Source organism: Oreochromis niloticus, linkage group LG7 (assembly GCF_001858045.2).
Source record: "Oreochromis niloticus isolate F11D_XX linkage group LG7, O_niloticus_UMD_NMBU, whole genome shotgun sequence".
Lineage (NCBI taxonomy): Eukaryota > Metazoa > Chordata > Actinopteri > Cichliformes > Cichlidae > Oreochromis > Oreochromis niloticus.
In genome coordinates this window covers 60,775,888-60,802,008 of record NC_031972.2, presented here as the reverse complement: position 1 = coordinate 60,802,008, position 26,121 = coordinate 60,775,888, and the positions used below count along the sequence as shown (strand labels likewise).

The 26,121-nt window shown below is 40.4% G+C and overlaps 1 protein-coding gene across 1 annotated transcript in view; it reads right to left on the bottom strand.

The window, feature by feature from the left end:
* Positions 1 to 247: 247 nt before the first annotated feature.
* LOC106098375 (neural-cadherin) overlaps positions 248 to 26,121 on the bottom strand; it is a 96,415-nt gene continuing 70,541 nt past the window's right edge. Inside the window, exons 21-33 of the mRNA XM_019361878.2 lie at positions 25,830 to 26,059; positions 25,068 to 25,345; positions 22,943 to 23,157; positions 21,304 to 21,431; positions 20,993 to 21,120; positions 16,593 to 16,716; positions 15,124 to 15,307; positions 14,734 to 14,900; positions 12,247 to 12,511; positions 11,570 to 11,753; positions 8,147 to 8,394; positions 2,765 to 2,919; positions 248 to 1,275 (exon numbers count right to left, since the gene is read on the bottom strand). Of these exons, the coding sequence (XP_019217423.1) occupies positions 709 to 1,275; positions 2,765 to 2,919; positions 8,147 to 8,394; positions 11,570 to 11,753; positions 12,247 to 12,511; positions 14,734 to 14,900; positions 15,124 to 15,307; positions 16,593 to 16,716; positions 20,993 to 21,120; positions 21,304 to 21,431; positions 22,943 to 23,157; positions 25,068 to 25,345; positions 25,830 to 26,059 (2,873 nt within the window). The 3' untranslated portion in view covers positions 248 to 708. The remainder of the gene's footprint in view (positions 1,276 to 2,764; positions 2,920 to 8,146; positions 8,395 to 11,569; positions 11,754 to 12,246; positions 12,512 to 14,733; positions 14,901 to 15,123; positions 15,308 to 16,592; positions 16,717 to 20,992; positions 21,121 to 21,303; positions 21,432 to 22,942; positions 23,158 to 25,067; positions 25,346 to 25,829; positions 26,060 to 26,121) is intronic.

The following is a 26,121-nucleotide window of genomic DNA, read 5'->3' as shown; positions in this document are numbered from 1 at the left end:
CATCAGAGGCCCCAGTTGCTGGTAATAGTTAGCTGAATAAGACAAGAACAGCTGTTCCAGTCTTATCATCTAAATAAAACCTGGAATAAAGGAAAGGTTTTTCATCAGATTGTACCTACGTATTACTTCAGTGATGATGAAAGTTAGCTTAAACTTCAAAAAGCTGAAAACTTGAGCATCACTAATCATGAACTCGTGTTTGAATGAGAGCAACTTTGAAATATTATCAAAGATATTCATTTATTGAAAAGGAAATAGATAATACAAATGAAACAAAATTGTTTTTTTTTCACATAATTAATTTCATGAGTCATTGACAGCAAAAAAAAAAAAGTTATCTCACAGGAAACTCATTTGGAGTCTTGCTTTCAGACGTTACTCTTATGAGTTTTATGACATGAGTAGTTTTGACACAGAGTGCTTCCAAAAAGTGCTTTCTGCAGAGTAAATACTGTACAGTGCAATGCCAAATAAACAATACATCACATCTGATCATTCATTGGTAAACATGGTTCATATCAAAGAACATAAATGTTCAAAGTTTCATCAATACAGTACATTTATAGCAGACTTCACAGAGACCACGGGGAAAACCTCCCAGTCTCTAAGTATATCACATTTAATTATCTCCCTTTGGATTTCAACCAACGACTTTTGATTCCCGTTGCTTTTTTCACAACTTTCAGTTCTGTTTCTGTGAGTGCAACCTCATCCGCTTTTCTCGCAGTTCGGCTGCCCCCTGCTCTCCTTCAGTTTGTCTCTCTGGCCCTCCGGAGTCTTGGAGTCTCTTCTTAAATCACTAACCACAGCTCGGAGGTTTTTGAACCTGTCCAGCCGAGTGCTCTGGGCTGCCTGAAGTCTGACTTCTGAACCCTGAGTTGCACTTAGGGAGCTGAGAGAGCGCACACCCGCGAGGCCGCGCTCCTTTCCGGCGGGACGACGTGGTGTGGTCATTGTGCCGAGATCCTCAGGGTGATCCATGTCCCTGATGACCTCACACAGGTAGCGGGCCAAGTCCTGGCTGGAGAAAGACAGGGTTTTCTGGGAGCGGCGGAAGGTCAGAGGGGACGGCAAGGTTTCTGTCTCTGAAGGGGGAATTGCCAGACGTAGAGCAATTGCGGCACTGCCGTTTCCATTAGATGTGCCATTTTTGTTGTTGTCCTGGATGGGCTTAGTCTGCGGGTAGGAGATGATGCTTTGAGGATAACTATATCGGAGTGACTGAGCTGGGCTTGGCTGGAGGGAGCGCTGCAGCTCCACCATGTTAAAGGCATTCTGAGAGACCAACAAAGAGAGAAGAAGGGAATGAAAAGAAAGAAGAGAAGAAAAGATGCGTTTTTCCTCCTGTGTAATCTTTTTTGGGAGTTTAAGAGATAATGAAAAACAACACTGGCACACCACATTAGTCTGAGCTGTGCAGCTCAGCTAATGCCTCTGCTAGCTAATTAACCCATTCCTAAGACTGAGACAAAGATCCAGCATGTAAGAAGAGATGTTGGCAACAACATGACCATTGATCAGCCAAGTAATTAATTATCTAATTGCAGAAAGAGGAAACTGCTACTACAAGCACTATTAAAACTGAGGTGTTAACAGCTATTGGTATCTACGTTCTTAATTTCTGCTAATTGACTCACAGTTCTATATTCCAGGCAATTTACGGTTCCAAGAAATAGTTTGTGAATTGGGACTAACAAGATTTCTTGACTAGTGACTCACACGATGTAGCTGAATCTTTATCTAGGTCACGATTATACAAAATAATAAACCACAACACTAAGAAAAACAACAGAAAAAAATAACAATCTGAGGATAAAACACAAATTTTGTGCTCCTCATTTCTAAGAAACAGATAAATTAGTCAAAGTGCAGGCTTGAAGAAAAATTGAACCTCTGTTCTAATTTCTTCAAATATTCTTTCAAATTTTTGCTGTCAGGTTCTCCAATTACGAAAATATTATTTAAAAAAACATGGGACTGACATGTACAGGTGTTCGCTACAAGAAAAACACTGAATAAGTACTGCTGCTGGAAGCACACTACAAAGAAAATTACAGCTCTCCAAAAAGACACTGCACCATCTCTCAAGTCTAGAGCTGCACCTGTGCACATAAATGCTCCACAACATTTTTACGAAAGTTTTTAAGATAAAAACAATTCTTAAAAAAAGCACTGGACACCAACACTGAAACTACGTCCCAGCTGTGAAGTACAGAGGAGGGAACATCCTGTTTGGAAGTGTTATTCCATCGAGCGCCTGAACAGTGAATTAAAAATTACATCAAGTTTTTTTGTAATAGAATGTCAGGGCAGCGGAACAGTACACTAAGCTTCAGAGATGATGGGGGATGATCCAAAGTACACACACAAAGTCTAAAACCTAATTATTTAGAAAAGGAGAAAAATCAGGTTTTGGAAAGACTTGGTCTTGGACATCACAAAATCAGGCATGACTTAAAGTTGGCTGTTGGCTGCAATCAAGAAAATACTGCTGAAATTAAAGAGTTTTGTAGGCCCATGCCTACATCTCCTAAAGGAAAAATGGTTCCCTCAATTCAACTGCTTTAACTTGCAAATGTAGTTTTTTATCTCAAAGCACCAACAAATATTCTCCATCCAGTGTTGACGTTCTATTTCTGTCCATATATACTTTAATATATCTTAATGGTATTAACATAACCCTGGAAATAAGAACTTAAATAAGTACTCTATGTAAGTTTGGTTGTTATTTACTCTCTCTATGTTGGAATGCGTGTACGTTTACCTGATCTTGCTCTCCTCCACCTTCCTCGTCGTAGTTGAGCACATTCTCTCGGATGTCCTCCCACTCGCCGTGATGCGCAGACACATGGTACACACCCTCCTTTAGGCCCTTGTGTCTCCTCCAGCAGGAGTAGAGAAACAGGCCCAGCATCAACACTGAGGGGTGCCAGAGAGCAGGTTAATGCAGCAGGGAGCACCGGCACATAATTAACATGAACTCCTGAACAGAAAAAGCACGGCTTTGGCTGCATATGTAATCGACAAAGTTAGGCGGTCCTAGGAAATACTCGACTGACTGCAGTCAGGATATAATTTAATTACAAATAAATAAGTAACACAGACTCATAATACCTGACTGTAAATACATTTTGCATCACACTGACTTGTCCCGTAAGGCCTGTTAGCTGCACTGACTATACAGTTAGGACATAGTAATAAAACATACGTGCAAACAGAGGCACCACCTTTCCACCTATATTCCCTTTGATGTTGCCTCTCTGTTTCCTGTCTTATCAAAGACCGCAGTTCCTCTGAAACCTATTAACTGAATTTGTACTCCTCCCAGCTTAAACTCAAAGCCTCAGTGGCTCGGCAGAACTCTGAGAGGAATGCAGCGGGAGCCGAAAAGGAAAGGTCCTAAAGCATACACATCAATCACAGCTATTGTGTGCTGAATTATACAACATGCTGGACTGACCTTTAAAGTCCATTAATCTCAACCAATATTTTTCTCCCATCTGCCATCCTTCTCTTTCTCTTTTTTCCTTTCTCACTATCTGTTTTTACTAGTTCGCAACTTGACTCCCCTTTTTATCTGTGTACATTTTTTTGGTCTCTATATATTGGCGCTTGCCTCTGTCTTTCCTTTTCCATTGCTCACTCATTAAGTCTCTCAGTGTTCCTGTTTTTCAGTCCCTCTCTGGCCTCTGCCTGGCCTTGGCTTTTATCTCTCACATGAGATGGGATCCATTTCAACTAGAATAGTTTATATGGTGTGAGTCAAGTATCAGTTTAATTGGAAATCTTCTGAGAAATGCGGGGTAATCACATTAGTCTGGATTTTTCAAGTAATTGCTTCGAAAGAGAATAATGCGGCAACGACTCATCGGGGGTCACGCTAAAAGGTACTCACAAACAAAGACAAAAACAAGTCCCCAGAGCTAATCTCCACCAACTTCTTATTTCTTCTGCTATACTTTTCTGCTTCTGCTCTGCACTCATGTTAGATAGAAAAATAGAGTCTGTAAGCATCCCCCTCCCTCGATCCTCAGCTGACCCTCCTCAGTATGGGGTAGAGGGGAGAGCGGTATTGATCAGCTGACCCAGCTCCTTCACTGTTACGCCAGAGTACCCTTGCAGAAAACATCAGAATTTTGATAAGGCCTGGCACCAACCAGACGGCAGCTTGAGCCCCTCGCCTCGAGAATTACCTGCTCTGAGGTGCTGCCTGCAGGCCTGCGCTCACCTCAACCCTCAAAATCACCTGAATTGATATGAAAAGAATCTCTGGAGGGGAGGAGTTCGATACGCGGCGCAGTGGAGCTGAAGAACACTCCCTCCATCACACAAACACACACACAACTGCTAACAGGTAAACACTGACCACACCGCCCACCCACACACATCGAGGTTGCCTTGCCCCCTACACCTGCAGCCACTACTGCCTCAAGTTATATGGGTGTGCGCAGCTAAACTCCAGTGAGATCAATATCACTCAGGGTGGAGAACAAACATCGCACTCATTCATCAATCCATAACACCACTGCTGCCTCTTTGCCCTCTAACCATTACTATGACCAGGGTATTATGATGTTAGCCTAGATCGGACCGTGCATTATGAATGAGTATGGAGTAAACGACAACAGAGCCTGATCAAAACACTTAACCCTTTCGCTGTAGCTCCAGTCTGAGGTTAATGAGGGAAAAATGAGCTGCGAGACAGATGAAACATCAGCGGAAGACGAGGGAGAAAAGAAAAGTGACGACCGAGCAGAAGGAAATGAGACAGGTGAGAGATGAGAAGGAGTTGGAAAAAAATAATTTATTTATAAAAGTTTCAGGGGATGAAAAGGACAGGCACTTTACAAGATCGTTTGGCAGCCAGAGCCCATATGGGGAGCTAATTTCTTCTATTCATCAAGAAACAGAACATCAGATCTGATGCTGGATTAATGAGGATTGGTCAGACATTGGCTCATCTGGCTCTGTCAATAACGCACACTGAACTCACATTCTGGTCGGCTTGTGATGGCTTATGTAAAACTTAATAATGAATGATCATTTTAACTTTTAATGCATGTTGAGGCAGAGTAGGAATCCCCCTTTAATTTCGCACCCAGCTAGTGGTCTCACTTAGTGCAGAGAGCGTGCTGTATGCGAGTGTGTTTTTGTGGTGATGGGGTCATCATTAAACAACTACATACAGTACAAGCAGCTGGTCTCTGAACTCAAAAACTGGATTAATTTTGCTTCCACGTTCAGCCAAGAGGACGGCCGGTTCCTCTTTTTTCTCCTTTATGTTTTAGTGAAAGATTTATTTTAGTTTATAGTGTGTGTGTTTTTTCAAGGTGCGAAAATGTAATTACGCTCACCAAAGAGTGCTACTCTAATCTGAATTGCATTAAGGAACAGTTTGTAATTCTTGGTGAGGTGAAAAGTTTGAGCCTTGAATATAAATGCCTCCGTTGCGACAGTGGACAAGCTATTTCAAATGGACTTCTTTTAGTTAGCATGCAAGCAACACATGAATTTTCATGATAGATGCCAAGGCCACACTTCATCATCTTTGAATTCATTATCAAATATTGAAGACTGCTTTGTATGTTTCACTCTCATGTGTCAGAATAACTGATGTCCCAATACTAGCCACATGCCCTGGAGGGAACACGAAGTTAGTTATAGAGGCAGGGACAGTGTATTGAATTGCCCGAGCGTTTTATAAGCCTGTATGTGACAAAAAGACTCATAAATAGCAACGTGGCGCTATAGAGAGAAGTGACTGCTACATACACACACGGGCATGTGTTTAGCTTTGTGAGTAGCAGAAACAAACATAGTTCCTTAGTTAGAAACCCTTAAAGTAATGCCATTAACTCATTCCTTTCCTAAACATTAACCATGAATTAATGGAATCGTCCTTCTTTTTTGACACAATTGGCGAGATATCAATGCATACGCATTTAAAAAGGCCCCGCTGGCAGCAGATGTGGGAAGATATTGAATCTTGATTCTATTAGATCTTAACACAGCTTATGAGACCATCAACCATGCAGCTTTATTAGACTGCTTATACAAGCGGGCCAATGCCATCAGTACTTAACTGCTTCAAGTCTAGAGCTGAAACATTAGTTGAATAATGAATTTGTTGATCAGTTTTGATGGCTGATCCAGCTGTTTCCCCGGTTCATTTTGGCCTCTCTCTCATTCTTCCTTCACACACCGGATAGATGTTATGTATTTTCAGCTTTCTGCCATTCTAGAGTAAACGATCAGTTTATGATTGACAAAGAAAACAAACACAATGTCTACCAATACTCAAATTATCTCGTGTCATTTCTTTAAAATAATTCACTCTGAATGTTCTTTTGTGTTTCTTTATAGGCTTCGTACTAGTCTAGTGATGAAAAGGAATGAAATTATCTGCCATTCTAAACAGACTCACACTTGTACCTTCTTCTGGAGACAAAAGGCACAGTTTTCATTTCTTGACTGCTGGCTTTTACCTATAAAACTGATTGTTTCTGCACCTTAACAAAACAAATGCATATTTTCTGTTTTTAAAGACATTGGTTTTGACTTTCCTCAGCTAAAAAAAAAAAATCTAAACCTATAACATGGCTAGGAAAGGTTTTCCATATATGTATTTATACTGCCCAATTTAATAATGCATGTACTCAGGCATCAATCATGAACATGAAAATGTCAGAACGGAGCAGCTCAGTTCTCAACAGGCACAAAGAAAAGCCAGCATAGCCCTCATCTTATGATTATTGATTTTAAGATTCTGCTCCTCACATACAAAGCAGTCAGTGGCTGTTCTCTGGTATACATTTTTAAACTTATGACCCCTCAAATGTCAGAGCGCAACCACAGATAACCAGATGAGTCTTCAAAGGGAAGGTCTTTCAATGAAGGCTCACACACTTCATCACCCAAACCTTGACAAGTCTGTCTTTCTCGTAAAATATTTTCTAAACCTTACTTTTTAAAAAGCAGGATTTTGAGGTTACGTGATCATTTTTTCGAGTATCAGTATAATTAAAGTATAATATTGCTCATATTTTGCATGTTTTATACGACATGCGTATCTGTAGGTTAGGGTTAGGTTACCATCCGACCTGTTGTATGACATTTTTGCCTAATTCATGTAACAAAATTGAAAAACCTATAAAATAAGAATTGCAAGGCCAAAATGCATGTATGTATGAGACTTCATGTGAAAAGTAACAATCTCTAGATTATAAAATTATGTGCAAAATATACACATTTTTTGCCCAATATATACGCTTATCCAACTCAAAACATTGCTTTAACTTGTAATTCTGTGACTCTAAGCTCAGTTTAAACCTTAAGCCTGAGAGTGATTCTGGAAACTTTGACAGCTTTTAACAGAAGTATGTTTTGTTTGTTTTTTTTGCCTAAATCAAACCCTCAACCTCCTAAAGTTTTGCCTGTTGTGTGCGATTCCTCATTACAGCTCCACATACTGTATATTACAGTGAAGTGCACACTTTGGTCGTATTAGGGTTGACTTGGGAAAACAGTAATGCACGGAAAAGTATGGACAGAAATGGATAAAAAAAACATCAAGGGGTAAAATGAGTGGATGGTGGGATATAAAATAAGATGGAAAGATAAAAAGTAAGGCTGAGAGTGAAATTGACTCCTGAAGTCAGAGAATAACGTTGGGAGAGACAGGGAATACAGGTGTGATGAGAAATATAGAAAAACACATAAAGAAACGCCCCTTTTCTCCAAGGAATCTTACAGCTTCCCCATGAATCACAAAATACGACATACAGTGTTTCTCTCCCTGCTTCTCTTCCACTGCAGATATTTGTTTCATGTTTTCACCAACCACCCACGGAGAAATCACATCCTGGCACAACTCAAGAGATCAATAACACTACAAGATATGTGCGTGAATAGATTTCACAGGACCAAACCTGGGTGAAAAACTAATAAAACAGTGGATGTTACAGATAAAACCATAACATGATGTGATAATTAAAGCGTGACAACAACAAACAGAAATAAAAGAATACAAAAATGAAAAGAAACACTTCAGACAAAAAAGCAGAACAAAAAACATACAAAAAATGAGCAGAGATGTTGACAGTGTTGGGTTACCACAGGTGGAAGAGGACATAGTCGACATAGCTACCTAGAAAGGCCATGACACATATACTGATGGCGAACATGGAGCTCAGGCTGAGGCTGTTGCTGTCTTCGTGGAACATGGCAAGCGTCACCTCGCAGTGCCGGCCCCGGTAACCCTCACTGCAGTGGCACGAGTATCGGGACGGAGAGTGAGCCACGCAGGTGCCGTGGCGACAAGGCCGGCTGGCACAGAGCGTGTAGACGCAAACTTTCCCCAAAGAGCCCTCTTTGGTTATATGGCCTGGGGGGCACCTGTGCAGAGAAGACACAGCAGTGTAATGCTGAGACAAGAAACACTTGGGAAGCTGTCAAATAAAAAAAGAGCACTGCACTCCACAGAGTTATGAGACCTAAGCTGACAGTGTAAAAATAATACCCTGAGGAGTTACACCTCTTATATCAGATTCAAAGATATGCTCTTTGAAGGTTACAGTGTCGACTGTAACTGGAGAGGGGGAAAAAAAACAGTAAAAGAAATTGAGAAGCTAAGATTGGCTTTGCAGTAGTGGTTCCTCGGTATATTTGTACAAAATATCCCCTGAATATCATTCACCCCTACCCCCTGCTTCTCTCACTGGTTTGTATCCTGAGGCAGTGCAGCAATCACAGAATATGGATGTCAAAGTCCCCACTGGCTCTAAGTTTCAAAATCACAGCCGGGAAACTTAGTCGTCCTGCAGAGTTTAAAGGTGCAGCCGAGGCCCTGACTGTCACTGCTGTTATACACTATTTTCTCAGGTTGACACACTATTAGACACACAGTATAACAGGCATGCTCTTAAAATAGCTGCCATCTGGTGGACACTTTGACTTCAAGTGTATACATAAAAATGGGGTTTGCACTAGCATGCAACTCTCTGTGTTATGATTCACTGTCATGGCTTACTAAGGCACTTAATAGAGCCAAGTGAACAAGTGAGCATGTTTGTCATGGTAAGTGTCTAATGTCAAGGATGATCTGAAATTAGCACAGTGTTGGAATGCTTTTAATTGCTTCTTTTCAAAAGTCCACAAAAATTCTTGTATTATTATGTTGACGTAAATGTAATATTTTTTTCTCTGCTTCTTATCTATTGTTATTTTTCTATGTGCTTAAGTGGCATGTTCCAGTATATTGCAATATATTGATTTTTTAAAATATATATCCCACTGTACATCACTTTGTAATGATGTTTCTGAAAAGTGCTTCATAAATGAAGTTAGTTCTATTCTTAACTGTTTTTATTATTTGGTAACTTATCTTTGATAAATACTTGGGCTGCCGTCACATAAAGAACAACCTATGAACAGTGCAATAAACAATACCACATCAAGTATTTATTGTGAAGGAAGCCATGTGTGACCAGGTCAGCTCATGCCGAATGAGCTCAGCAGTCGCAGATGGCTTATGTAGAAGCAGTTAGTGAAGCCGACCGAGGAGAATAACAACACTTGCTGAAACATGTAAAGCCTTTGTCCACTGTGAAAGCCGTCCTGATAACAGAGAACATTTATACAAAAACAAGCCATTCATGTGCGTTGCCACATTTCTCTTCATAGCTTATACTTTGCATACAAGACATTACATATGTGGCAGGTATTAAGAGAGAGAGAAGGTATACTAACTGTGCATGGTATTTCTGCTTAACTTAGAAAAGGGGCGCTCTGTGGCCCTTGGATCGAATGCTGTTCCTCTTGATATTTTGTTAACAAATTGAAATTTTTAATAATCCTGTCATAGATGGCCTCTGGAAGTTTGCTCCTTTAAAACCTGACCACCATACCTTGTTTATGATAAATAGCAAAATGTACATTTAAACAAACTGCACTCATATAGCTCTTTTCTACTAGATCTGAGCACTCAAAGCGCTTTCTTACTATAACCCTCATATATACACACATGCATATGGGTCGTTACCACCAGAGATTTCAGGTGAAACCACTGTGAGACCTTGTATCATGTGACCTGTTTAGGTCACTTGACACAAGATGTGAGCAAGAGTGAGGGGGTTGAGGCACGTGGGGAGGGATCTCAAGACTCCTTTAAGTTGCTTTCTTTTTCAACTACTTAGTCGGCCATGAATGACTGAGAGCCTACCCGGTCATGTCAAGACTACATTATAGGTGGCTGACAGCTTTTGTAATAAGCAGTCACCTCTGTTCAATGATGGTTTTTCACAGTGGACATAGACGTCCTCTTGCAATCTATCTGTCTTCACGGCCCAAAATGTGAACGCTGGCATCCTTGAAAGCGGGACCTTTGTACTTTAAGTGCAGATGTACAGCCGAATCTTGCGATACAAGACTCATCTGTACAGCTGTACTTAGAGGATAATGGTTACAGATGGTTTGAAAGAGGAGTATTTCGCTCATATGATTACACACATGAATAATAGTGGGTCAGTGACAATGTTCTAAGGGACAATGCCCACTAGAGTTTAACAACTAGCAACTCTCCACTAAAACTGAACAAGTCTCTTGGATGAGAGGTGAAATATCTTCAAAAAAAACTTGAAGTCCAATCACCTTCTTTTCAAGCTCTTAAAACAACCATGACCTGGATGACTGAGAACCTACACAGACAAGTGCTTTTTTTCTGTGCGCAGATTTTGTCTAACATTCAGACAAACACACGCACCCCAATGGATGCCTACAGGGCAACTCAGGGTTCAGTATCTTGCACAAGGATACTTTATCATGCAGACTATGTCACGGACTGAGGAATGAGGATCCAAATGTAGACTCTACGGCTGAACAGGTGAATATAAAACTGACCCTTATTTGAGTTTGAAACCAAAGTCCATGAGATGCAAGCTTTACACACTGAGGACTAATGAAGAATGAAACACAGTTGGGGAACTAAACACGCCTAAACTAAATCAGGGTAATGAGACACAGCTGAAGTAATCCATGATGGTAAGACAGGTAAAGTCAAATTAAAGAGAAAGCACGAGAGACAAGACGGGAAAACTAAAAACAAGATGGGAGACTAAAGAATAAGACACAGGAAACACAGGGGAGCCAGGATAAACTGAAAAACAATCTATAACCATGAACAGAACCCAGATAGCCGGCATTTTAATGAGACTATAGAATGTGGCAGCATATACTCATATATCAATACACAAGGAATTAACAACACCATCAACTTGTAATAAAATTATTAATGTCAGCACTGAGCTTCCAGTCCTATTAACAAACAATATTAAGACTTAAACACTTAAACACAACTGTAGTTGCTTGTGCTTTAAAAATGTACACAAAAGGGGCTGTTGTGGCTCAAGGGGTAAAGTGTGCTCTGGCTCCCTTAGTCTGTCATGAACCCTGGGGTTGTGTGCCTGAGACTGAGGTGTTGTATTCTGGACTCTTGTGTTTGTGGTACCTTGAGTTTATATTATGGGCCTTCTTAGTTTTAGTTCAGGGTTTTTATTCTGTAAATTTGCAGCACCTGCACTCATGGTGTCTCCAGAGGTCCATGCAGACCAAGGGAGGGGAGCAGTGGTGCTTCCTGCAGGCATCTGAAGCACAGCCGACAGAGACCCCCTGTGAAGTGACCACCTGAATCCCCTCTGAAGGCTGCTCCTCATCCAGGGAGATGGAGCGGCCATTAAACCTCAAATCCCGTAAGCAACCTAGTGTAAAAAGGAAAAAGAGAAGAAAGAAGAAAAAAATTGTTTACAAATCCAAAAGAAGCACCAAAACCAGTCCTCAGGCAAAATCTTTTATAGACACACATTTACTCTGTGGCAGGGGTTTAAAGTCAAATACACAGACACACTTGCATTAAGGCACAAAAACATCTGCAAACCAGTGCTCAGACATGCTCTCACACAGGCAAACACATGAACAGCCTCAGGCCAGGTTGTCATCATAGGCTTTTTTTAAGGATATTTTCCTCTTTGCTGGTTAGTTTGCTCACAGTTGGAAGCACGAGGTTCAACACATTACTTAAATACACACCAATGCCATTGACTCACTTCTCTCATCTGCTGGAAACCACAGCATCAACACACCAGTACCAGTAAATACCTGTTTGACCACTAATTCATACATAAATTATTCATTATCAGATTTGTCTCCACTCATTTATCTTATTCTTTCAAAGATAGCTGCATAGTAACCTACCCACAAAGCTCCTGTTATGTCCTGAGGGAAAAGAGTTTCCAAGCATCACCACAGCAGGGTCAATGATGATCTCCTGACTTTGTCCAGGTGAGGCCGTTACCTCTCGCCGTCCTCCGCCTCTGTCAAGTCGCAGGGTGAACTCTCTCCCATATCGGTACAGCTCCACCTCATGCCAATCTCCATCATCCAGGCGATGGTAGGGCAGTGTGACGTTATAGTCTCCATCTCCAAGGTTGTAGAAAACAGCCAGATGACCCTGAAAAACCTAAAAAGCATAGTAATGCTTAATGTAAGATTCTGATGAGGAAGCACCAAAACTCTGCTACTGGAGACTTTAAGGCTTTTGTTTAAAAGGCTGGTCATTTTTGAGCACTTCTTTATGTTAGTGTAAACTTCAAGAGTGCAACCCAAACTGTGAAATGGGGTGACACAAATACTGACTGAGTGACAGTCTGAGGGACCTGGATTCCTGCCATACTGTGCCATGTTGATGGGCAAAAACAGATTGTGAGCATAACAATATCATAAGAATTAGGGCAGTTCCCATGACACGGAAAAGGTTGGGTTGTGAAATTTAACTATCTGGACAAGTAGACTCTCCTTGGTGGACCAGCCAGAAATATGGCATGAATGTTCCAGTGGTAAAAATTAATTCAGCAGTTTTGCAGCCATGATGCTTTCCAGAGATGCCGTACACATCGCTGCATGGCAGAGGCCAGAATCATCCCGAAGGGAAGGTATACAAGAAACAACAATTATCTTCAGCAGTTAAGGATGAGCGAGCAGAATGGACTCAACCAATGAGCGGCTCCCATAACTGCAGCTTGTACATGTCCACAGCTTAATTGGAAACAGTGGGGCAAGATAATTCACATTCAGCGCAGCCAGCATTAACTATTGCTCCCTCAGCATGAGTATCTCAAATGTGCCTCACCTACTGGTCAAACACACACATGCGCGCGCGTGCGTGCACATGTGCCTCATCCTGCCCTCAAGTCCACAACAAAAATGAGCAAAGGACTCAATCGATACTTAAAGGAGAAAAATTAGATTACACAAACTTTCTGCAGAGCCCCCAGAGATGTACGCAATCACCACTTAGCACAAAATCTTCAAGCAAATGTCTAATGCCTGAACCTTCACATTTGAAATCCCATTCAATAATAAAAATGTCAGAGTTTTAAAGTTTTACTGTTTCGGAGGGGTGTGATGATCTTTGACAGTATTGCAGTTCCTGTTTGTTACTGCCCCCAAAAAAGCTTCTTTACAGAGTGCATTAGATAAATGTTTTCTTTAAAGAGACTCCATACTCCTTGGAGAGATACATGCTGTTTATACCCAGCTAGCCCCTCATAACCTTTGTGTGAAAGTGTGGTTATTTATTCAGTGTGCACTCTATTCCATATCTACCCTTAAGAAAAAAGGGCAGAGAGGCAGCCCTTTAAATTAGAGCTTGTTGTCAGAAAACACACCAGGATGGTGCTCAAGTGTTTCTAAGAGCTTTGAGACAACTGGGCTGAAAATGTTTCAGTGTGCTGCTGCAGACAGACATCAGATACTTTATACAGCTCACCAATTCAGCTCCAGAGAGGGTTTCACAGAGAGGCTTCACAGCCCGCATACAGTAAAGGCTACAGCCTTTTCCTTTTCCTGTCACCGTTGCATGGCGGCAAGGGAAGAGGACAACATTGTTTCTCGTCGTGTAGTGTAAAAACCCAAAGAACAAGATTTGATTCTTTAAACAATGCTGTCGGACAAATAACAAGCATGTTTTCAAAGACAGACCAGTGGTGTGGAAACCATAAAAACGGTGACAGGTTCACTGCAAACAGGTGACCTGTGAGTTCGCCAAAAGTGGCAGTCCTAACAGAGATGTTTACTTCCAGGTGCTGTTCACAGTTGGCCTGTCAGTGAGTGAGACAGAAGGCTTTGACAACAAACACTGGCTTCATATCCACTCAGGCAAGAGAGGCATGCTATTACGGAGGTTTGGCAAAGAGAAGCAGACTTGACTCGGTGGGAGCACCTTTCCACCCTTGCCGTGGCACAGCAGCAGCATGTATGCAGTCATCACTTTGAGCTGCCCACTTGAACTAAGCTGTGTCGAAACCCTAAAGCTCAGAGCGAGGGATCTGACCTCTGCCTATTACAGTACACATAGTTGTTCTCTTGCCATCCTAAATTGTGCTTCAAATATTAACCAAAGGCAGAAATAAGCCCGAACAGAAGAGACATCATTTTTTTAAATAGCAATCTCTCAATAGGAGCATTCTGCAGACTTACTGAAAGGCCTTTTTGAGAACATACATATGTCAATCACCAGCCCCCTCTGTATCCACCCCTATGTCTCAAACCCTGGTATTACTCACTCTTAGTCTGACAAGCATTTTCAGCAATCATTGTCCGGGTCCTAATCATCATTTTAAAGCTCATAAACAAGACAATCATGGCTGTCAAGGTTGAGGGGAGTGACCGGCCATGACTCACCTCTAAACGTAGGTATTCGTTCTGCTCCTGGGAAAGCAGGCTGAGGATGACGCCGGTGGCTGCACGTGTTCGCACCCCAACCTCGACACTAGTCTGTCGCGCCGGTAGGGACCAAAGAAGTTGGAACTGAATGTGGCTCCGGCCGTCAAAGGAGAACTCTCGAGCCACTTGTCAATCAAAAACACACAAAGCTTGTTCAATTAATTCAACTGTCATAAGGGAAATACACGAGGTTATCACAGCAAGAGCATGCTGCTGTGCAAAAACACTTTATGTAAGGCGAGGTTATCTTCCCACAGCAGCAACTTTCCAAATTAGTTTGTACCAAGTTTTAGATGTAAAACTGACTGGAAACGTCACAGTCCACCGAAAGTTGTCCGGCGTGCGTACCTTGATCGCACTGTGGCCCCGTAAAGCCTTTTTCACACAGGCAGCTTAAAGATCCCCAGTCCCCATGACAGCGACCCCTCTTGCTACAAGAGGAAAGCTGCTCCAGGCTGGCACAGTGGTCATCAATGAGAGTGCAGCCTGGCAATGTGTTGGAGGATTCAGCAGGGGAACCAAGGTCATATAGCTGAATGTAAGAATAAGAGGAGAAAAATGTGAAGACAATGAAAATACAGCAAAGGCAGTGGAATGAAAGCAGAGGTATCTGTCCTTGTAGTTCTAGTAGATGGGATGAAAAGAAATGTGACTGCAAAGAACTTTGTGTTATTAAATGAATGAAGGATACTATAGCTTTACATTTGATTTTTTATTGTTTAATGATATCTTAAATCCTGGCTTTCTTAAAAGTGTTAGTTTTTACAGTAAATATCGACACTAATGGGTAACAAGAGCTACAAATATAATCAGAGGTACTGTACAACACATAAGTGATGTAGAACTGTTGCTAAAGCACAAAAAATCCTGAATCATGTCACACTGATCAGTAAAAGATGTACTTGACACCTGGATTTAGGTGGCAGGCAAGGTGTCTTATTTCTGCAGACAAAAGCGTTGGCTGCATTAAAACGAAGGTGTTGCACTTTCAGCAGCAAAATGAAAGGGTGTAAATTCTTTCAGTATAAAAGAGGTTACAGTCACGGGTTAGTGTTGTCATTACTGTAGTAGCAGCTGTTATCTGTACTGATTCCATGTACTTCTGGTAATAATTCTAAAGTGCTTCCAATACAGAATTAAATACTACACAGCACGGGGAAGCATGGTGGTTAGCACTATTGCCTCACAGCAACAAGGTCCTGAGTTCAATTCCACCATTAGATGTATGGAGTTTGCATGTTCTCCCTGTGTTTGTGTGGGTTCACTCCAGGTACTCTGGCTTTCTCTCACAGTCCAAAGAAATGCAGTTAGTGGGGATAGGTTAAAATTGCCCGTAAATGTTACTTTGCAGATTAATACTTTATAGTTTGCAAACTATTCGTTTACTAATTAGGCAATGCAGCAATGTGTAGGGAAAATACATTTAGATAAACTGAACTGATTACATAAAAAGAAACAATCAGGATACATGAAACAATCACTCATTCATGTAATACATGATAAAGCATTACCGAGTATAATACTGATAACATTCTGGATCATTACTGGTACATTTACATTTTAAAGATAGAGACACCAGAAGAAAAAGAGATAAGTAACCAACATCAACATTCATAAGGTTTCCCCGCGCTACCTTGAGGTCACATTTACATTCTTATTGAAGTGGAGACCTCCATCACCTACGCGGCCTGTTATCCGAACAGGTAAACAATAAGAGGTACAGTATAGGATTCTTTTCACCTATCTACCCAACCAGCTTCATAAAAAGGCTTCATGGTAATGGATATGTGGTAATCTTGGCCTGCTCCAGACTTTACCTTGCTGTCCACACGCAGGTTCCTTATACATCCAGTATAGTGTTTGTGCTGTAGCTGGGGATATTCATATGACATGTTCTCATTGATCCCTCCGAGCTGCAGAACATGACTTCCATTGAAATACCTGGAACGCACACAGAACAAAAACTGAAGAATGTGAGCAGAAGAAAAGGAACCAGGCACAGTACGTTCTCAAGGCTACAATTAAAAACACAGCTCTCAATATAACGAAGGACAAAACAGTTAAACCAATGCATACACAGCATATTGGACTTTCATGGTAGAGATTCACAGATTATTCTGAATCTTTCTGAGGCTTTCATCACCTTTATATCTTCAGACAACAAATTGTTTCTTTTCTATTATTTTTAAAATATGCATGATGGGTAAATTACATTTGCCTGAAACAATCAACTAATATGCTAACTAATAGTCTATAATAGTGGCGGTATTTTCAAAACGGGATGTACAAAGTGATCATTTTAGCTTGTTAACCTGGTATCTGACCTGCAAATGTCGTAACTATTAATGTTCCCTATACAATTCACAACACACACAGTGAAATGCTTCTTAAAGGTTCACAAAATTTAGAGGTTATTACCAGCAATAGCAGCGGTATAGCTCTGATGTGCATTGTTAACTTCAGAAGCTCACAGCTTAATTACACAACATAATAATGAGCACAGTGGCAAGCCAAGGCCACAATAGTGGGGGGGGGGACAAATGTATAGCTGTGACAAAGCAAGCGCCACTATAAACAGAAACATAGTGAAAGATTAGTTTGGCATTTTAAGGATTATATCTGAGGCTTTTATCAACAGCTCCCCTCCTCCAGAGAGGTCTGCTTGGTACACAGAGAAATTGAACGCTCTGAACTCAGACTAGTCTGAGTCACTATCTGATTTCATTTACAAATAATGCTTGTGCATAAACACAATTTCTGATATTATTTATACAGCATGAAGACTAAAGTTTTGCATCACTGCAACATCACATACCAGACATAAACGTATTGTTTTAATGTTTTATTTATTTTGCAGAAATAGAGAAAAAACTGACTGTAAATGAAGTTTTTAAATTGTTGCACAAATGCAATTAGTCTGATTTCCAAGTGGTGTGTGTCCGATGGGCACAGACCAAAATGCCTCAGGATACAATCTGATAGACATAAAACTAATCAGAGCAACGAAACATGATGGAAAAATGTAAACAGACTGCAGCATGCAGAAATGTCAGTGGTGAGAGCAATCACTGCGATTGGCCCAGCTCAGACAAAAAGGAATTCTGCTTGAATGTGACGCGAGCTAGACTCATTCTTTCTGAGTAAATGAAACATGAGCTGCCCGATTTGTCATTTTTCCTGCTAAGATATTGAATCCGAAACATTTAACTGAGTATGAATAGAAATTAAATCAGCAGCAATTTTGATTTTGATAGCAATGGTTTAAATTATTTATCTTGCAGAACTTTTCCTGGCTCCAGCTTCTTATTTCATTTGGTGCTCTCTCTGTTTTACACTACATTGCCTTGGATTTCTTTTGGGTTTAGATTACTGGTAGGGTTATTTTTTTAATGCAATCGATTTAAATATTTTATATAATTTTATTTTTGCTTTTAAATTAAACACAACATGCTTACACAAAATCAACCGAGAACAATTACTACATTTAGCATTTGTGAACTTATAAGCATGAAAAGAAAAAAAGAAAGGGAAAAAAAGAAGAAAAAATATAGCAATATTAACTAAATAAAGAGTAAAATAAACTAAGAAAATTCATGCGGAGTGTGAGGCATGAATTATGATCAGTTAATTTTTAAGAATTCTAGAAATGGTTGCCAAATCATACAAAAACTCGCCAGTTTCCCCTTTCTATCAAATCTTATCTGTTCCACCCTGGCCACAGACACCATCTCATTAAGCCACCTGTTAAAACACGGGGCAGAAGAAGACCGCCACTGTAAAAGAATAAGTTTCTTTGCAGCCAGCATACCCATTGTAATTATCTGTTTTTGTGAAAAGGAAAAAGATTCAACTGATGCAAATGATCCAAGTATAGCCAATGTACCATCAAGTGGTACTTTTTTCCTAAATTGGTTTGAAAACCACATAAAAATCTGGCTCCAAAAAGCATTCAAGACAGGGCAATGCCAAAATAGATGTGCAAGGGAACCTTCACCGATATTACATCTGTCACATAAGGGGGATACAGAATTATAGGTCCGGTTAAGTTTAAGTTTAGAAAAGTGTAGTCTGTGAATGACTTTAAACTGGATTAGTTTATATCTGGCGTTTATTGAGCCTTTCTGAATATTGGACAAACAATTTGACCATTGGTCCTCAGACGGACACCGAGGTCTTCAGCCCATGTTTTCTTAATTCGATCGGAATCAACTGGGATTGTAAAGCACTTGACAAACTGAGATGTCAGATGTTTAAAATCTGCTTTCCGAATTATATCAAAGTAAGTATGACTTAGTGGCTTCAGTGGAAAGTCTGAAAAGTTTTGTTGAACAAAATTCCTTATTTGAAGATAACGAAAAAAATGTGATTGAGGTAACTGAAACTTTTCTTGAAGTTGAAGGAAAGACATAAATTTGTCATCTATATATAAGTCCTCAATGCATTTCAATCCCCTTTCGCCCCATTCTAAAAACACCACATCCATTTTACCTGGTTTAAACAAATAGTTATGTATTATTGGCATTCTTACTGAAAAGTCAGGTAGTTTAAGAGATTTCCTAATTTGACTTAATATCTTTAAGGAGTGTTTAACAACAAAATTACGACTGAGCGAATTATTAAAAGAACCCGTGTTAGAAAACAATAAGACCGGTAATGAGGCTTCAGATACTGTTGCTGCCTCTACCTGGAGCCAGATCGGAAGCTTGTCATGACAATAATCAGTAGGCGAACCCCACTGCCAGTGCAATAGAGCTCTTGAATTTGCTGCCCAGTAATAATGTCTAAACACAGGGAGACCTAACCCCTGCAGGAAGTATTTTTTTGAAGATGAGCCATGGATATCCGAGGGGGTTTTCCTGCCCAAATGAATGAAAGAATCAATGAATCAAGCTGCTTAAAAAAATTAAGTGGCAAATAAATAGGAAGGTTTTGAAAAAGATATAAAAATCGTGGCAAAGACACCATTCTAACTGCATTTATTCGACCGATCAGAGACAGAGGAAGCAGTTTCCATTTTCTAATATCATCTTTAAGCTTATCCAGCATTTCCAAGAAATTCAATTTATAAAGGAGTTTGGGATTTTTAGAGATCTTAAGGCCAAGATAGGTAAAAGATGTAGTTACTAATTTGAATGGGAGTGAGCTGAGGAACTTTGGGCATAGATTATCTGTTATTGGCATAAATTCAGATTTATGCCAATTGATCATATATCCTGATAATTTCCCAAAGTGTTTAATGCAATTTAAAAGATTAGGGAATGAAATTTCTGGTTCGGAAAGGCAGATCAGTAAATCATCTGCATACATATTAACAAGACTTTCCACATTCCCAAATTTCGATTTAAATATTAGTGAAAGCAAAGAACACATTACAAATGCCACTATCATAGTGAACTAAGAATCCAACATTAAAATGTTACAAGTTTGCCGGAAAGCAAAAATCAACCTTTATCTACTAAAGCTGGTCTCTGGTTTCCAATTAGACATTTCCGAGCAGTGTTGACATGATTTACAAACATTCTTATTTTGCAATAAAAAGGCATGCAGCAATATACCACTGCTGCATGTCATATTTTTTCTCTATTCATTTCCGTCACCTCCCAAACAATGTCAATAGATGCTTGGTTTTGCTGGAGGCATCTTCCTGTTAAAAGGTAGTTTTTCCTCCCTACTGTCGCCAAGTACTAGCTCATAGGACACTGTCTGATTGCTGTTTTTTTTAATAAGGTCTTTAACTTACAGCATTAAGCATCTTGAGCTGCCTGCTGTTGTGATTTGGCACAACATAAATAAACTGATTTAAAACCGTTTATAAACAATTGTGTGTATTTCTTGACTTTTTTCAATAGTATTGCAAACTACTGTGGCTGTTGCTAGAGAACTATTTAGTCCTGTGGAAACACTGGGCATCTAGACACCGTCCCATGGGTCATGCAGAGTTTTGGGTTTAAGAACAGCGAACAGAACAAATAATTAGCATTTAGGCAAATTTCCCCTGAGAAATTACAAAGCCCAACTGTTAAAACAAGTGCAGCTATTGTATTTTTCTGTGTGCGCACTTGTGTGTACGGTAAATTATAACAGATTAATTGATTATCTCATTATTTATCAGTCATGTCTTATTAAAACTGGCTCCCTTCAAAATTCAAAGGAACCACTTGATTTGTTATAATGTGCAGAACCGGTCACACTTTCTTTATTTAATTATCGATCTTACTTTCCCCTGTTGGGTGTGACTCCTCGGATTTCACAGGATGAGCGGTCCTCTGTCATTGCCCACGAGTCTACGCCTTCTGTCTCCATGACAATTGCAGTGGAACATCGATCCAGAGTAAAGCGCACTTCCTTTAAATTGGGCAAGAGTGAAGAGAGAGGTCATCTCTAATTCATGTGTAGATATGTGAGTGTACCGCTGCCTGGCACTCTCTAAAAACTGTGGTATATATGTATTAAAATCTGATATCTTCTGCGTACTCGGGAAGAAAATGGGGAACACATGCAGATTTGGCTTGAATGTGCATGTCTTACTTTACTGTTGCTCCTCACATCGAGGCGATGCCAGCGTCTATCAGCCACCCCGACATTATTTGTTAACTGGAGCACCAAGGTCCCAGAACCATGGTTAATTTTCAGGCTAGGCGTCCCTCCAATCAGTTCTGAGAAGATAATGATGAGCATTTACATCAACTAGTCTAAGAATCAGAATAAAACTTAAAAAAAAAAAAACAGAATATCAAATAACTTTAAAAATCTAAAGGCAGAGTGAATAAAAAACTGTGATGAAATGCATCGCAAACAAACAAAACAGGCAGAAAAAAATGCAAGATGCAAATAACCAGTTTGTGTAGACACAGGAAAAACCCAAGGGATGTATGAAAGCATCTCACTTCAAAACAAACACACAGTGTGAACCAAAAAGGAGGGTGACAATACAGTAACAACGCTGAGCTGTACAACGGAATCAAAATTGCACCAGAAACAAATAGCTTTAAAATAAGTTGTCAAATTGTAAATAAAAACAGCTAAATGGTTGGTTTCCCTCAGTTACTATTCCCAATGAGCTCTGTGCACAATTCTGAAATTAGAACTCTAATTTTTTAAATGGTGAGACTCACAAATGACACTGAATTCACCTACATTAAAATGGGGCGGGGCTAAAAATCTGAGAGCTTGTGTGCATGGCTCGATATCAGCAGTGGTAAATTAGTTTTCTGTAATTTCCCTAAATCAACCTCTTTGAGTAAAATACAAAATTATGGGTTGAGGGAATAGTAATTTGAAACTGTATGCATGTGAGTGCGTGTATCACAGCATGAATATTTATACCATGATGGCGACAGCACTGCAATCAAAAACATACAATTCAGACTGGTTTCTATGGATTTATATCTACTCGAGGTAACTTAATTTATCTGCACAATTACAACACATAATTTTAATTACATTAAAGGTAGGCTGTGACTCAATGGCCTCAATCTGTGAGCAAAAAAGTGACCTTTTTAACAAAAAAATGAAATTATTCTATGTCAAATAACAAAGCTTGACTCATTCATTATTCTTGTTTTAGATTTCTTAAATATTTTTATGTTATTATTTAACATAACATGAATCACTGTAGTAACATGATTTCAGTTTCATTACCATAATTTTTATGATACTGAATCACTTTGTCTAAATGCTGCATAGTGTAACTATAAAGCTTTATGCATAGCTGTCACAATGCAAAATAACCTATTCAGTTTGATGAAATATTTACTGCTGTCCTTCACCTGGCAGATTGAGTTTTGAGCCTCTGTGTCAGCAAGAATAAACCCCACTGATGTGTCCTTGAGTGAGACACTGAAAGTCTATAAGCCTGTTCTAAAGCTGAGCCGCCACTCTGACGCAGGGGGTAAGCAAAACAGAATTCGTTACGGCAGACAGCAAACTATTACATACACATTAAACAGTGAAACGGGGTTTCCTGTGTAGTACTACATTAACAGTATAACTCAGTCAAGTGAGTGCTCCTATCTCTCAGTGGTGCACTAACGAACAAAATTTGCCTCGTATATCTGATTAGCTACCACCCAGTAATTAAACACACAAAATTAAGTCGCAGGTTTGAGTGCAGTAATGGCCCAGAGGCCCCTTGGCACACATCTAATTATACAGACTCTTTCTTTACCTATGGCCATGTAGTCTTCACTGTCCCCAGGCATAAGAGTGGCCATCGGGCCAGCATACAGTAGCAGTCCGTCATCTTCCTCAGTCATAAACTCCAGTGAAAGATGGCTATCAAAGCAAGGCCTTATGGGGGGAAACCAGGCATAGCCGTTGCCAAGGAAACTAACTCTCATCTGCTGACAGTCTGGCCCCTCAAGCTGTGGGGGGCACTGGCACCTGTAGCACCAAGGAGAAAAACAGTGAGGAAAATCAAGGGAAAACAAGGGGAAAGAAACAATCAGTGTCATTCAGTTTTGAGTTCGGAGAAATCTTCACGCTGTCCAATCTCTGGATAAGTGCATGGCGACTTTTCTCCGGCATACGTGACAGCTTTGTTGATTCACGCAGACAGAGGTTTGACTTTGCTCTAACACGCTGGCTGTCAACAGACAGCTGGGAGAGCGCTTTTTCAAATTGCATGCATTAGCCACGAAGCCCTAAATGTTCAACTCCACATTAAATCAATTAGCTATGAACACAACATTACTCTGATCTATTCTTTATCTATCACAGCTGTCTAAGCTGAACCCTCTGGAGGGAGTTCCTGCTCAGCACATCACATTTCCTTTGTTGGAAGATAATTATTTCCATTTCTCTCACTTTTCTATGTGTCGAAGCACCACAGATTTTGTCTTAAGGTATTACACACTGGCTGATAACTGTGCAAATGCTTCTTCTTGTAGTTATCCACTCTGATTAGGACTTGAGTGTTTTATGATTTTCCCGACTCTGTTTATGAGACCGCAGTGTTAAACATAAATAATCATACATAAATGCCATACAAAGATACATGTAGTAAAGAAAAACAGCCCATTTTTGATGGTGGGGATTGAGGGGACCAGTTGATCTCATCCTGTCCTCTCCACTGCAGGCATGTGAGACAAGCTGGCTTTGCTGATAATGTCAAAGCCATCTATTTTCATGCGGTGTCTGAGGAAAGCTGTGTGTACTGAGACTGTTAAGGGATGTTTCTCCCATTGCTGTTTATTCTGCAGAGGGGCAACACATGTCAGGAATACTGATCCATATGCAGCAAAAGGGGCGGCTTAGGCAGAGTGTAGCCTTATGCATACATATGCACACGCAAAGCACAGTGCACCTCGCTCGTCCACAGTTTCTTCACGAGAGCCGTGCCAGTCCAAATCAGGAGGTGCATGGCATGTTTTTCTTACTTCTGACTGACAATATCTGATCAGCTGCTGTCTGAGGTTTCCTGTTAAGCTCCTTTGACAGAGAATAGAAGCAGAAATTGGATTCTTTATGGCTGGACTGCATTCACAGGAGGGCATATATGACACATACAGGGAGATACTCTTCTTACAGAACAAAGGCTCCTTGCAGCAATATACAGATCAAGTGGAGCAGAGACAATTTAAAGATACAAGGAAAAAAATATGTACATGCTGCTGTTGACGAAGTTGCATGCTAACTGAAATTTTAAGAAGTTGTGAGCATAGAGGGGGAAGGGTTAATCCCCTTGCCCTATATATATATTTTTTAATCCAAACATAAGTATGCACATGAAACAAAGTGCATGCTGTTTCTTCGGTGATATATGCCCACAGAGACCTATACAGTTGAAGTCCTGAATATTGACTGCAGACATTTATCCATATATAAAGTTAAATTCAAAGTACAGGTCTATAACCTTGATACCGAGGTTAGACTCATTATTTGCAAAACATGACGTGCAAGAACTTTAAAAATTTCAATAACGGGCTTTAGGGATACACACCTCATTTCAAAATCCTGGCATGATAAACTCATACTTGAGTTTGCAAAATCATGTGCACACACTCAAACATTGATTCCACGGTACAAAGGCAAGCCTTTAAAAAAATGATGTAACTGCAGATTTAGCTAACAATACAGCCGAGCTCCTCAAGACTTTTAGTTCTTTTCGTTGCAGCTGAAGAAGATTTTTTTCACAAGGGACCCACAGTAATTCTGGGCTCAATTTCCAAGGTATCACTCTAACAGCAAATCTACTGGGACTAGAAAGAAGACTGCTGCTCTTATTTCCGTTAAATATCTTTTAAGAGCCTATTTCATCTTAAGTTCTTTACAACTGCAGAAATGCCTCTTACCTGTATCCGTTCTGAGTGTCGATGCAGGTTCCCCCATTAAGGCAGGGGTTACTGGAGTAGGAAGAGCAGCGTTGATGGGTCATTTCTCTGGCAGCGCAGCCACACACAGCCAAGGATGTTACTTTCACTGAGACCAGGGATAAAGCACCCGAGTCTATCAAGGTGGATGAGTCACTGATGCTTAACTGTGTGGAGCAGCCACCGGATGTCTTGCAATCGGTGTGCACGCACTCATCTACTTGCACCTGGTGCACATTCGCACGCAATACTGACTGCAGCTGCAGACAGGAAAGGAAGAGCGCAGCAGATGAGTGAGACAAAAACAAGAATTACAATAATTGTGGCTGAAGATAACAGGGATTTGTATCACCGATGCCGGTGGCCCGCGGGACACGCTGATTTACACTTGGCGAAACAAAGCAGCTTCACAAGAAATGCAAAAGAGCAAGGCAAGGCCCTCATCATAAATATTTTAATATTCTCACTGGCTACTGTTAAAGAATCATGATATGTCATTGGGTATGACAGATGAATCACAGCGATGCATAATGAACACATGGAAGAAAGAGGGCAAGACAAAGACAACAAGTAAATGGGAGAGACAAAGAGACATGACAGGGGCAGGCAGTAAACAGACACAAAGTTGGTGTGAAAATCAAAGGGCAGATAAAAAGCTGCTATCTGTTTCCCTCGAACCCCCCGAGTGTATCACTTGATATACGAGCACCGATGACTATCTATCCTACATGATAGCATATGTACCTTCTTTTTATGTGCGGCGAGGACACCGTGCAGTTTCTCTGGGCGCAGGTAGCCATTATCAGTTAGCACATAGAAATGGATGTCCACAGTTTTTTCGTCTCTGTCCGCGATGCTAAAAACGTTGATACTCCCTGGTCTGACGGACAAGGTTTCAGACAGGAAGTCCCAAAAAGCCTCGAGCCGACTCTTCCCCTCGACACGAGAGTCGATAAAATCTTTTGCTGTAATGCCTTCAGGAGACAAAGAGAAGGGAGGTTCGTGAAATAAGAACTACTGACTTGTCAATGACAAC